The sequence below is a fragment of the Erpetoichthys calabaricus genome, chromosome 7 (genome assembly GCF_900747795.2).
Source record: "Erpetoichthys calabaricus chromosome 7, fErpCal1.3, whole genome shotgun sequence".
NCBI classification, from domain to species: domain Eukaryota; kingdom Metazoa; phylum Chordata; class Cladistia; order Polypteriformes; family Polypteridae; genus Erpetoichthys; species Erpetoichthys calabaricus.
The window spans coordinates 9,268,005-9,281,661 of record NC_041400.2 but is presented as its reverse complement, the minus strand read 5'-3'; the positions used below and the strand labels follow the sequence as shown (position 1 = coordinate 9,281,661).

At 41.1% G+C, this 13,657-nt stretch overlaps 1 protein-coding gene across 4 annotated transcripts in view; it reads right to left on the bottom strand.

Annotated features, from left to right (window-relative positions):
• hook3 (hook microtubule-tethering protein 3) overlaps nucleotides 1-13,657 on the bottom strand; it is a 147,466-nt gene that overhangs the window by 101,587 nt on the left and 32,222 nt on the right. For all 4 annotated transcript variants that reach the window (XM_051929781.1, XM_051929777.1, XM_051929779.1 and 1 more), the window contains exon 3: nucleotides 1,878-1,963. In XM_051929781.1, the coding sequence (XP_051785741.1) occupies nucleotides 1,878-1,963 (86 nt within the window). The remainder of the gene's footprint in view (nucleotides 1-1,877; nucleotides 1,964-13,657) is intronic.

Genomic DNA, 13,657 nt, shown 5'->3' with positions numbered 1-13,657 from the left:
TAGTCAACATAGTAAATACATTGCTAGTTGCAAATGGAGGATACAGAGTTGGAGTCGGTGGTACCATAAATTGAGGAATTGGAGTTGAAGTCAAGGGTTTTGTGTACCGACTCCTGGGCTGTGGAGTCGTTGCACAAAAATTTCGACTCCGACTTCTCAATTTATGGTCCAACGAGGTCCGACTCCAAATCCCTGATTTGCAATTAGGCAAATGTATTTACTATGTTGACTAAAATCAAACAATATACAAGATACAAGGCGTTGCATCAGTGCCATCGCAAATTCTCAGGCTGCTTTTAAAACACCTAACCTGTTTAAGTTTGAGTTTAAAGGCTATAGTGAGGCTGCTGTGACCTTTTTTTTATATTATTTATTTAATAATACTTACAAAATTAAAAAAGAGGTAATAGTTTTACAAAAAGGATTGAAGAAAAAACAGTTTAACTGAATTAGTACAAGTGAAATTGGAAATTTTAACACGTTTACATTTAGGTTGGAATTGCTACAACTCTGAGTCCAACTCCTGGAACCCAAAAATTGCTTCCGACTCACAGCCATAATAAAAGGTAAAGACGGGAGACTTCATTGAACAAATTCTGTGACTTCCAAAACCAAATTGGCTGTACAAGTGTTTATTCAGGTGTATCATATGGAAGAGGGTGATACTTACGTGATCAATTACTTGGTGTTTTACATTTGCAATTAATTTAGCTTTCTTCACATAGAGATTAAAGATTGATTTTCTGTTGTCCAAAAAAGACAAATCCAGTCTGACTCAATGTTGTATAACAATAAAATGTAAAAACCTCCAAAGGAGTGAATATTTTTTTTTATAGGCACTCATGCTCCATTATTGTTTCTTTCCGTCAGCTTTCCCTGCTTCTGTTACTTAACAAACATAAAACATTTGCTTTTAGTTAATGCTAATGAATGGAGGACAGTCATCAAGTGTGAGAGCTTTGACATTTTCTGTCACTAGCTGCTTTACAAAATGGATTTCCTTCAGGGATGAAGCTCCCGTAGTTTGACGACTTAGCGTGTGGGTTTCGAAGTGTGTGACTATATGTGCCAACACTATCCTCAAATCTAAATTTCAAATTCAATTTCATGCACTGTCATTGCAATAGAATTATTTGTTATAATCCCACTGGGGTAGAAACATCAAAAAATTCAGTGCAGTACAATATACACTGCATTCATATAGTGGTGATATATACATAGCACAGTAAATAAAGCAAGTGCAATAAACAGTAGCAAGTGAAAATTGAGATATGTGTAATAGTACTTGATGAAAAATATAAATATCAGGTATAAACATGCATTATGTAACTTACAAAACAAGTAATAACCATAAATACTGGCCACAAGTCATAGACATGACTGTATGTAAGTGAACAGTTTAATTTCCAGGGCAGTAAACATACTCACTAGGAATGAGATACATGCTTACATAAAGAAAACTGCAGTTCTTTTTAAGGTCTAGTTCATGATCAGTTTTGGAAGTCCTGAAATCACGTCTCTTTATGGACATTCTACCAAAGTGGTGGCCAGCATGTCAAAATGAAGAAAACCCTCAAAAGAGGAAACTGCTATAAAGAACAACTCACGAAGCAGCATCTGTCTTTGCCAAGGCCCAAACATACAGTATAACAGTTGGATGTGTCATTCTCAATAGCCTTAAACATATTTTAAAAAGTCACACGTTATGAACCTTTAGTTTAAAAAAAAAAAAAAAAATTCTGACCATCACATGAAAAACTAGAAATTCAATCATTCACAAAAATTTAATAAATCATCTAACTGACCAATTTTACTAGTTTCACTCTTACATTTTACACTGTCTGGATGTTCTCTTAACTATGAAAAGCAGTTCTTACATTTTTTGAAGAACTTGAGCCATCACAACTCCACTTGTTAAATCTTCCACTGTTTTACATGGTGCTTCAACACCAAAGGTTTGTATCTGAAATTAAATAAAACAATCAATTAATATAGACAAATGGCAGAGAAATTCAAAGCAGCTTTGTTGTCCCCTGCACAATATGACTTATTAAGGCAGTTGTTAACTACTGTCTAGCAATACTCTGAACAAATAATACAATATAATTGCAAAGGCAAGTTGGCAAAACTTTGTTGCAATACTCCATTAGAATTACCGCTGATATGTCGGGACTTGATTTTTACAGTATAATTTCTGGTATTTATAATGTCTGGCTCGCATTAAGTTGAATGCGAAAACTCGCACTATTGGTACAAGGGGATTATGATATGCTAATGCCCACCCGAGAGAGTAACCACGGGGCACACAAGCCTTTTATGGTTCTTATGTGGGTGCGGCAATGCGCTGTAATCAGCGTGTGCTCCTAATCTCTCTCTCTATTGTGCCCTACGTGACCACACGGTAATACCCTAACGATTCCGAAGAGACTTTTGCACTGTTTTGTGTTTTTTGTATCTCACACCCCTACATACACCTTTATCGTAATAGGCATCCCTTATCTACGATGGAACGTTCGATCAGAAGAAAATATGAAGCTGGTTTTAAATTAAACGTTGTCCGAAGTAGCAAAAGAAATTGGTAACTGTGCTGCGGGCAACAAAATTCAATGCATCTGAGAAACTGATACGTGATTGGAGGAGGCAAGAAGATGTAAAATAAATAAAATAAATAAATTAATTAATTGACGCATTTTTGAACGGGTGTATAAGTCGGGGTCTGATTTTATGATCGATTTTTCGGGTTGAAGACCCCGACTTATATGTGAGTATATACGGTACTAGTCCAATAACATATGGCATCCCATAATGTTGTTTGCACTTCCCTTGTATACCAAGAGCTCAGCTGGAAACTTTCTGGTCATGCTATTGAAACAATACTGTAGTGCCAGCAGTTCTTGGCCAACAACTAACGGTGCTTTTTAATCAACAATACAATCTCCATAGACTCCACCTGCAGTGCTCTCCTATAATGTTTGGGACAAAAGACTCTTTTCTTTCCTTGATTTACCCTCTGCTTCACTTTTCATATAAGGCACTATAATGTTTGGGACAATTGGTGCCAGAGGTATTTGTGATTCCTCAGGTGTGTTTCATTGCTTCATAAGACACCTCTGCTTGCTTCTACCCTTTCAAAATGAGGACAAGAGCTGCGCCAGTGAAAGTCAAAGCATAAAACCATTTAATAAAACCTTAGGATGACCTAAATCAACTGTCTGGAATATCAAATAGTGACAACCTAAGAGTGCTTTTTATCAACAATATCATCTCCACAGACACCACCACCTACAGTGCCCCTCCGTAATGCTTGGGACAAAAAGACTCTTCTTTTCCTTGATTTACTCTTCTGCTTCACAGTTTAAAATACAAATCCAACACTTCGGGGGGTTGGGGGATTAAAGTGCACACTGCAGACTTTAACTTAGGGGGATGTGAATACATTTCGGTCACACCATGTAGAAATGAACAATGACATCACTTTTTCTACATGGTCCCTGCCATTTTAGGGCACCATAATGTTTGGGACAACTGGCATCAGTGGTGCTTGAGATTGTTCAGGTGAGTGTTCACTGCTTCATAAGATATCTTCGCTTGCTTCTAAACCTTTGGAGTATGTAGTTGCCATTGCTCAAGATGAGAATAAACATCTGTGCCAAAGTCAAAGAAGCCATTGTCACACACATGCGACAGCTAAATGGCCTGAATGATAGTAATTCCATGCCAGACCAGGGGGTGGCAGGGTGCACTGACTGTCTCTCTCAATCCCTTGCAGACCATCCATGGAAATCCTGCACGGTTCCGGTGCTACTGATGAAGTCACTTCCAGGTCTGTTGCAACTGATAATGTCACTTTCTGGTTCTGGGGACACTGATGACACTTCCTTTTCTCTGCATATAAAGCCGCCATCATTAACTCCCTAGAGAAGTTCTGTTTTGACTCAAACCTGTGAACCTTTTCTCACTTAAATAACTATTTTTTCAGCCAAGGCACAATATATGGGTAGCTGCCCCCAAACCTTTTCATGACTTTGTGTCATTTTTGTGACACCATTTTGTGGTTGAAAAACAAGAATAAAACCATAGGATGGACCAAATCAATTGTCTGGAATATCATGAGAAGAAACAACGCACTGGTGAGCTCATTAATCACAAAGGGACTGGTAGGCAAGGAAGTACCTCCATTGCTGACTGCAGAAGAATCCTCACTATGGTAAAGAGAAAAGCCCCAAACGCCTGTCTGACAGATCAGTACAGTCTTCAGGAGGCAGATGTGGATGTGTCAGTGACGTCAACCTGCAGAAGACTTCATGAATAGAGGCCACCTTGCAAGATGCAAACCATAAGGTAAGAAAAAACATGAATAGAGCAAAGGTGCAGAGATATCCTTCATGAGAACCTGCTTCAGAGTTCTTGTGGACCTCAGACTGGCCAAAGGGTTCACTTTAAAGCTGGACAATGACCCTAAGTGCAAATGTAAAGACAACAAACGAATGGCTTAGGGACATCTCTGTAAATGTCCTTGAGTTGCTCAGCCAGAACCTGAACTTAAACGCAATCAAAGATCTCAGGAGAGACCTGAAGATAGCTGTCCACCGATGGTCTCCATCCAACCTGACAAGAGCCATGAGAGGAGCTGCGGAGAAGGTTTCATGTGCCAGACCCATGTAGGCTCCAGGCTGGAATTGCTGACAAAAGTAAAGCTTCGTTCAACAAAGATCTGAGTAAAGGGTAGCGATACTTGGGTCAAAAATTCTAAAATCCATTTTTTAACTTTGTCATTTTGTGGTACTGAGTGTTGCTTGATAAAGGGAAAAAATGAACTGGAATGATTTTAAGCATACGGCTGAAATAAACAAAATGTGAAAGAAGGGCCGAAGACAGTGTGCCTACTAAGCGAGTCTCAACAGAATAAAAGAGCACAAGTCAATGCAAACCACGTCTTAGAGTACGCAGGAGAACTTTTAATTTGTTTGAAATATTTAAATGCAAATTACTGCATGTTGCATAGCAATAATACAATGCAATATTATTATTATTATTTTGGTACTTGTTTTGTTACCAGCACAACACTAACAGCAGGTGTCATTTGTTGTTTTCACCAATCTAACATCTCTATTGTAGCCAAACTTCCTTTCTCGTTTTCAGGAAATTCAGCAGACTTGATGTCAGGGGACTCCTTATTCCTGTGGTCTAATTACAAGGCTTCTGCTCCAAAACGCTTACCAATTCTTCCCTTACATAAAAAAAGGAAAATGAATTACGCATGTAAATAAAATGATTTAAAGGCATGCAGCGTTTGGCTCCAATGCTTTTATTATTTTTTGTTAAATGAGGCATGTATCAGCCAGCCGGTCCATAAAGTCACCATATTTATCACAAAGGCTTTTGCAAAAATACAAATATGCATGTTGAAAAAACTGGCGGGCACGGTGGCGCAGTGGGTAGCGCTGCTGCCTCGCAGTTGGGAGATCTGGGGACCTGGGTTCGCTTCCGGGGTCCTCCTCCTGTGTGGAGTTTGCATGTTCTCCCCGTGTCTGCATGGGTTTCCTCCGGGCGATCCGGTTTCCTCCCAAGTCCAAAGACATGCTGGTTAGGTGGATTGGCAATTCTAAATTGGCCCTAGTGTGGTGCTTGGTGTGTGGGTGTGTTTGTGTGTGTCCTGCAGTGGGTTGGGCACCCTGCCCGGGATTGATTCCTGCCTTGTGCCCTGTGTTGGCTGGATTGGCTCCAGCAGTCCCCCGCCCTGACCCTGTGTTCGATTCAGCGGGTTGGAAAATGGATGGATGGATGTTGAAAAACTGATGAAAACTCTGACTAGTGGGGCCCTGCCGCTTGACAAAAGAAAAACCGAGGAACTTGCACATGGAAAAGCAATACAAGTGAAAAAGAAATAAAACATTTTTTGGCCAAACTTTCAGCTTTATAACATGTAGGACTAGGGTGTTTGACCGTGTGAGAAAGAAGAAAAAACATTATTAACTGTAATGATATAAGTATCCATCCATCCATCCATTATCCAACCTGCTATATCCTAACTACAGGGGTCACGGGTGTCTGCTGGAGCCAATCCCAGCCAACACAGGGCGCAAGCCAGGAAGTACGATCCCAGGCAGGGCGCCAGCCCACCGCAGATGATTATAAGTATTTAACTCACAAATTCCAATGACTGTATTTTGTATTAATCATGTGGCAGAGAGCTATATGATTTATTATTTCTTATGAATTTGTTCTTCATTTAGGTAGTAAAAGAATTAAGCTTGTGCACAGAATTATTATGATTAACTTACATTCTTTTATGTGAAAATGCTGACCTCTTGATACTAACAGAACACCCTGTGATATTATAAATCAATGTGACCATTTTCGTTTCTCTTGTTTAAAAATATAAGAAAACATGTCACTTATGCAATTAATAAATAAGATTATTAATCTAACCAACAAATATAATCTAATGAAGATATTAAAGCTATAAGAATGTATCTCTTTATAACTAATGTAATGAACTATAAGAAACTGCTTAAATTGGTCTTACGTGTGTATATCTGAGAAGGGCATATTCCTTAGGAATGCAATTGATGGATACCTCTTTATTTTGGTATACTCCTATATGTAATAAATCATGATGTAACCATAACTTACAGCAATCTAGGTATGACCTCAAAATGAACTATGTTTTTCTAACTTTGTCTAATGAACAATCTAGTTCACTGGTGTTGAACTCCAGTTCCTCGAGGGCCGCAGTGGCTGCATGTTTTCATTCTAAACCATCTTCTTCATTAGTGAGCCATTTTTACTGCTAATTAACTTCTTTTGCTTTAGTTTTATATTAACTTGACTCAGGCCCCTTTAATTATCTCTTTTTCCTTAATTATAGCCAAACTATAAAGAGACATCAAACAAGCCACCATATGACCAGCTCACCTGTGCCATTCACACAATATCTGAAAATAAATAAAGGTAGAATGGTCTCAGTAAGGTTGATCTCGCAGGTCACCAAAACATTGTGACAGTGTTCTTAGAAAAAACAGAAAAATCAACAGATTTGGAAATGTCTGCTGTGGCAGAATGAGAGCAGCAACAAGCCATTGAATTAAATAACGGGCTTAATTAATGGCAAGAATCAGCTTCCCATTAAGAGACTGTTTAGAGTGAAATTGGTTGGAGTTTGAAATCCCTGTTTAGCTGGTCATCTGTTGGCTCGTTTCACGTCTCATTTCTGTTTGGCTGCCATTTAATGAAGAAAGGAATCAATTCAGAGGACTGACTCCTTTAAAACAGGACTATTGAAATGAAGGGAAAAGGAGTTAATTAGCAGTGAAAACTGGGCACTGATTAGGAAAAGGGTTAGAATGAAAACCTGCAGCCACTGCGGCCCTCCAGGCCTGGAGTTCGTTCGACACCCCTGATCTAGTTAATAAAAGAGAGAAACTTTTTTCTTTTACAGCAGTCTGTCTGAACCCAAATCAGTCTTTTTAACTCACCAAGAAGAAAGAAATTGCTTTTTATTTTTAAATTGGTGTTTTTCCCGATGTTTTTCGACTTCAGCGTTCACACGTGTCAGCCATTATAGATAAAGTCAGAAGTGTAGCAGAATGACCCCTTTTATTGGCTAACTAGTAAGATTACAATATGCTAGCTTTCAGGGCCACTCACTTCTAACACTACACTTCTAACTTTATAACATGAAAATTAGTAGTCAGAAAAGCTGACAGTTTACTTAATACTTAAATCCCTTTCATTTCCATGTACTACTTCAAATTTCAGCTGCAGATTATGGTAAGTGTAAAACTCCGCTCCCATAAACCAACAGATCATCACTGGAATTGTGATGGAGCTGCTCCTGCCTGGGGCCTGATGATTGCCGGGTTAGGCTCCAGTGGTCCCATGACTCTGCCCTGGATAAACAGGATTACAAAACTAGATGGATGGGTGCATTTCATACATTTTTACTAATAAGGTTATTTGTAACTCTCGGGCCAGTAAGACAATATTTGGGTTTAGGTCCTGTATTTCTGAAAATGTAAACTCATTCACTAGCTGCCCCTTTCTATGTCCTTTTTAAAACTTTTAATGCATGCCAGTTGCAGGTCAGGTTGGGGAGCATGCACTGGTGCAGCGCGTTACTGCACCCGCCAAACGATGACACAGCTCAGGATTCCGGTTGGCAACGATCCAGGTAGTCATTCCCCACCCTCCGGAAATGACCCTCTATCTGCCGCAGCCAGGTGTTACTTGGATGTCCCCTTGGCCTGGTCCAGCCTCAAAATTGAAGAACCTGTGAGCCGGATCATCCTCGGCGAAATTGCACCACATGGCCATAGTGCCGTAACTGATGCTCCCTCACAATGCAGGTCATGTGCCTCACTCAGGACTCCATGAGCATCACAAAGTCAAACCAGCGGTACCTTGGGATTGTCCCAAGAGAGACATTACTGAAGCAGTCCAGTCTTCATCTCAGGTCTCACTGGACAGTGTGTCCATGTCTTTCAACCATATGACATACTGCAGTATATGGTGGACTCTAGAGAGTATTCACTTTCTGCACACTTTACTGTGTTTTAGGCCCATCTCATCTACACTCAATATCCCATATTGACAAAGTGAAAGCATGTTTTCAGAAAGGTCTGCAAATTTAGATCTCTCATTCATTGGAGCATTCAGACCTTTGCCTTACCATTCTAAAAAATGCTCAGGCTCATCCTGTTTGCTTTAAATCTCCTTGAGATGTTTCTACAACTTGACTAGATTTCACCTGTGGCAAACTGAATTGACTTGCCATCGTTTAGAAAGGCCCGCAGGTACCTGTGTATAGAAGATCCCACAAAGATGCCAGAACAAATAATAATGCTATGAAGTCCAAGGAACTCTCAGATTGTGGGCATGGATCAGGACAAGGGAACAAAACCATTTGTGGGAGCACAGCGGCCTCAACAATTGTGGAATGGAAGACGTTTAGAACCACCAGGACTTTTCTCTTACTAGAGTTGGCGTCCGGTGTGACTGGCAGCCAGAGTTATTACATAGCTGGGACGCCAGCTGTAATTAGGACTGGGGGAGAGATCATCTGCAAGGCACTACCTCCCCTGGGACACTAGAGGGCAGCCCTCCTGGGTGGCAGTGGCACCATGGACTCCTGCAGGGCATGCAGGGGAGTTGGAGGTTTGGCGTTTGGGCTCAGCCTTGTTGGTTTCCGTGGGGGGCCACCAAGGTGAGCTGCAGCGAGAGCCCTACTTTGGGGCTTTCACCACACCTGGGAGTGATTTCAGGTCTGATTTAATGAGCCACCTGGAACGACTCCCAGGGCCTGCTTAAAAGGAGCCGCCTTACTCCGTTCAGGGAGCCAGAGTCAGGTGGAAGAGGACAAAGCTGGCAAGGAGGAAGAGTGGCGGCAGAACGACAAAAGGGAGAAGAAAGGAAAAAGACGGATTGTTGTGAGAGAAGGCCGGCAGCTCAGCCACAGCCGGGACGCACCCGGTAATGGAAGGTGGGGGAAGGCAGCGATTTTTGGACACTGCCTCCCCCAAAACACTAGATGGCCATTCCCCTGGAGAGTAACAGTACCCCGAAATTCCCACAGGGTATCCTGGGACTTGGAGTTCAGTTTCTCAGCCCAGTTAGGAGCCGTTGCTGCCGCCGGGGGTACTGTGAAAGGACCTGGGGAGTCATCCTTCCCTTATAGTCCGGAAGAACTTGGAAGTACATGAGGACGGAAGCCCCAAAGTAACTTCTGGGCTGATTAAAGACCTGGAATTCTCCATCTGACTCCGAAGTAGTGCTGGCAAGTCAAGTGGGAGGAAGAACAGAAGCACTTCCGGGTCAAGGACTACTTAAAGGACTGCTGAAGACCCAGCAAACGAGCCAGTGTCGGGTGGAGCTGAACAAAGCATTGCTGGGAGGTGTGGAGGAGAAAAGAGAAATATAATTATTGTGTTATTTGATTGTGTTATGGTGGCTGTGGTGCTTAGGGCGCACTGTAACAAGAAGAAAACAATTCTTGTACAGTGCAACACTTCTTGGTGCTTTTACCTGGGTTACCTCGGCATGGGGTACCTTGAGTCTGTATAGAGAACAATGAAATCTCAAGAAGATTAAGACATTCTGCAGCGAAACACACTGCCCAGTGTCAGAAGAGCTTTATCTAAAGCGGGCAGGTCATGTCCCTCCGACAGAATAAGGAGCCAAAACACACAGCTAAACGCACCCAAGAATGGCTAAGAACAAAACATTGGACTGCTCTTGAAGTGCCCTTCTATGATTTGAATTCTATGTAATGTCTATGGAAAAAACTAAACATGCCGTCTGGAGAAGACCCCCATCAAACTGACACTGCTGGAGCAGCTTGCTCAGGATGAGTGGGCCAAACGACCCGTGGACAGGTGCAGAAGTCTCATGGAGAGCTCCAGGAATTGCTTGTGTGCAGGGATTGCAAACTCTAAAGCATTAGTTGAAGAGCCCCATCATTTCTGTCCAAGCTATTTTCATTTATGTTTATTATTTCAAATATTCCACTGAATCAAAACTCTACAGCAAAATCTGATTTTTGTTAAATACGGAATACACAATGATGGGTGCCAATGACTTCTGTCAGTTTCAAGTTATCTCAGAGACAATTGTGGGTTCTTCTTTCTTCGTGGAGGGCTACCAACAAATTTTTCCACATCTGTATGTGCCTAAAGCGTAACTATAAGGAACTTTCAAGCACGATTCCTGTCATGAATCACTCCCATTTCCTCTCATTTTAATAAACATTTTACACTTCTCAAGTACATAGTTATGAAGGGCGAGCAACAATAGCTAACTGAGACAGGAAATGTTGCCCGAGTTTATACAGAATTTTTGAACACAATGTGGAAATTTCTACTGGAGTTATTTTAAAGACAAGATAGTGCTGTCCAGTCTTCACTAAACGGCTCTAAGCCATACACAGCAAAGGACTTTCTTCTTCAGTTTGATTCTTATTTCAAAAATTTTAAAAAAAAAAAGAAAAAAGTTGTTGTAAAGGAATTAAGTGGAGGATTTTCATTTTAACAAACAATGCAAAGCCAAAGCATTAGGCAGCATGGCAGTTACTGCAGGGGGCAGCAAAGTGTTGACGTCTTCATTAAAATGTCAGACAGTGTGATGTTTCATGTTGTGCCCGTTATTGCATATAACCTGAGTAAGGCCCAGATACCTACCAGAGAAATACTGGACTGAAAAGAAAAGCACACAAAGTTTCCCTAAAGGAGATACTATGTCCAAAAATACATATAAAAATGACAAAATGTCAGTGCTCATCTGTGGCCGGGCATAACGCTGTGGGTCGTCCCCAAGAGGGCTAAAATGTCAGATGAACAAAGGCAACAAGAATCACAAAGAAAGAGAGATGTCAGGGCTAGCATATCCAGAAACCCAAGGTTTCTTCCATTTTTTCCCTACTAGGTTTTTTTTGGGGAGTTTTTCCTTGTCTTCTTAAGAGAGTCAAGGCTGGGGGGCTGTCAAGAGGCAGGGCCTGGTAAAGCCCATTGTGGTACTTCCTGTGTGATTTTTGGCTATACAAAAATAAACTGTATTGTATTGTAATTTCTGATACATAGTCTATCTTCAGCATATTTTACACACACACACACACACACACACACACACACACACACACACAGAGACATAAAATTTTCATTTCATTAGGAGATTTGCTCAGTTCCTCAAACGGTGATATGGAAATGGCAGACATGCTACTGTATACTGTTTTGATGTTTTAATGATGCTTATTTTTGTACAAACAAGTGTAGAGAGTGGAAAACTTTTACTGAAGTGTAACACCACTGGTCTAAAGTTTAATAACACCTCAGGTTTTCCAGTTCTTATGGAAATGTATGGAGTGTAATGTCTTAATGTTTCATGAAATCAAGGCATAGGACAAATAAACAAAAGCACATACAAAAATAAGTCAAGGAATCATTAACAGTACAAAATTTTATTCAAATTTTTGATTTGTCAAAGTAGCCTGCGCCTTTTGTTCATTTAACAGTCACACTGTGGTAACCCGTTTGATTCAGAATGCCAGTCACTCTGTACACATCACCAACTCCGCCTCCAGCTAAAGAACCCCAGACCATCACACTTCCACCTCCATGTCTGACAGTTGGTGTCACACACTGAGGAACCATCAACATCACCAACTCGACGGCGTACAAACACAATGTGTGATGAACCGAAAGATTTCAAATTTGGATTCATCGGTCCATAGGACTTTTTTCAAGTCTGCAGTAGTCCACAGCCAGTATTTCAAGGCCCTATTCTGTCATTTAAGGAATGGTACTCTTCCTGCCACTCGACCTGTCAGACCTGCAGCACAAAGTCTCCTCTTCACACTACAAACTGACATTTGCTTTTGTTGACCTGCACTGATAAACTGTGCTTGAGGGTGTTGTGCTGTGAGGCGCCCTGTGATCACACGACCTGGTGACCCTCAGAAACTCGTTTTCTGATTGGCTTGTGACGTTGGCTCTGCCAGATCTCTTCCAGTTTTTGATTGCCTTTGGATTGTGTAGGACACAACTGGACTCAACGACACTTTGATTTTTGTTCGCAATTTCTCTAAATGAAAGTCCTACACTTCTAAGGGTAGTAACACTCTGTTTCATTTCATTTGTTAATTGCTGTTTTCTTGCCCTTATACAGTGGAATATCGTCCAAGTAGTACTTCAGAGGGTTAAGTCAAGCAAAATGACACCTTTTATTGGCTAACTAAAAAGATTACAATATGCAAGCTTTCGAGGCAACTCAGCCCACTTCTTCAGGTTACAGGACAAACTTTAAAAATTAATAAAAAGTAATAATTTGTATTGATAAGAATTTATATTGATACTGCAGCTTTAATATCCAAGGGGCTCTTGATATACAATATTTTTGGTTTTGCTATCAGGGACGAGAATGTAGCTGTGATCTCGTTGCCAAACTGTAAAAAGTCAGCAAGGTATCTCTGGCCAAGTGGAAGGCAGATGCACTCCAACGTTAAATGGTGCTACTGTACCTAATCATGTTCATCTCCGATGGGAGAGTGTCCCCCGCGTGGGGAGAAGAGCATGTGGCCAGCTACTGTCTAAAACACATGTAAGCTGTGATCTCTCTCTCCAAAACATCAAACGTTACTCCTTAACAATCTGTAGATGATAATGTCTGAGGAACAAGCGGGTATCGCTAGCTAAGCAGAGGCAAGGTGCGCTCCAACACGTGGCGAGTGGTAGACCGACTCAAACGGAGGCTGGCACATGAGTGAGGAGGGCCCCACCCAGCGCCCTACTCCTGAGGTCCCGCCTTCCCCTCCCCTCTGCCCACTACGTCTCTCGGATTCGCAAGAATAAATCGGTGCCACAACCGAACTATAATACTTAACGTGATGAGAGAAGTCGCAAAATCAACCGGAATGTTCAAGCAAATTATAGAAAAAAAAAATCTAAATCTGTTAAGTAGTTCTCTCGTGAAAAGCAGACAGACATACAGACAGATAGACGTTGGCTTTTATATAGAGAGAGATAGGAGATTTGATTATACATGATCACACTTTTTAGATCTAATTGTCCTGTGCTCTCTTTTCACTATTTTACATTTATGAAAATTTCCAGTGCTCCCCACCCACTTTTTCCAATCAGGTCAATGAAACCCATTCAGCATTAAAACA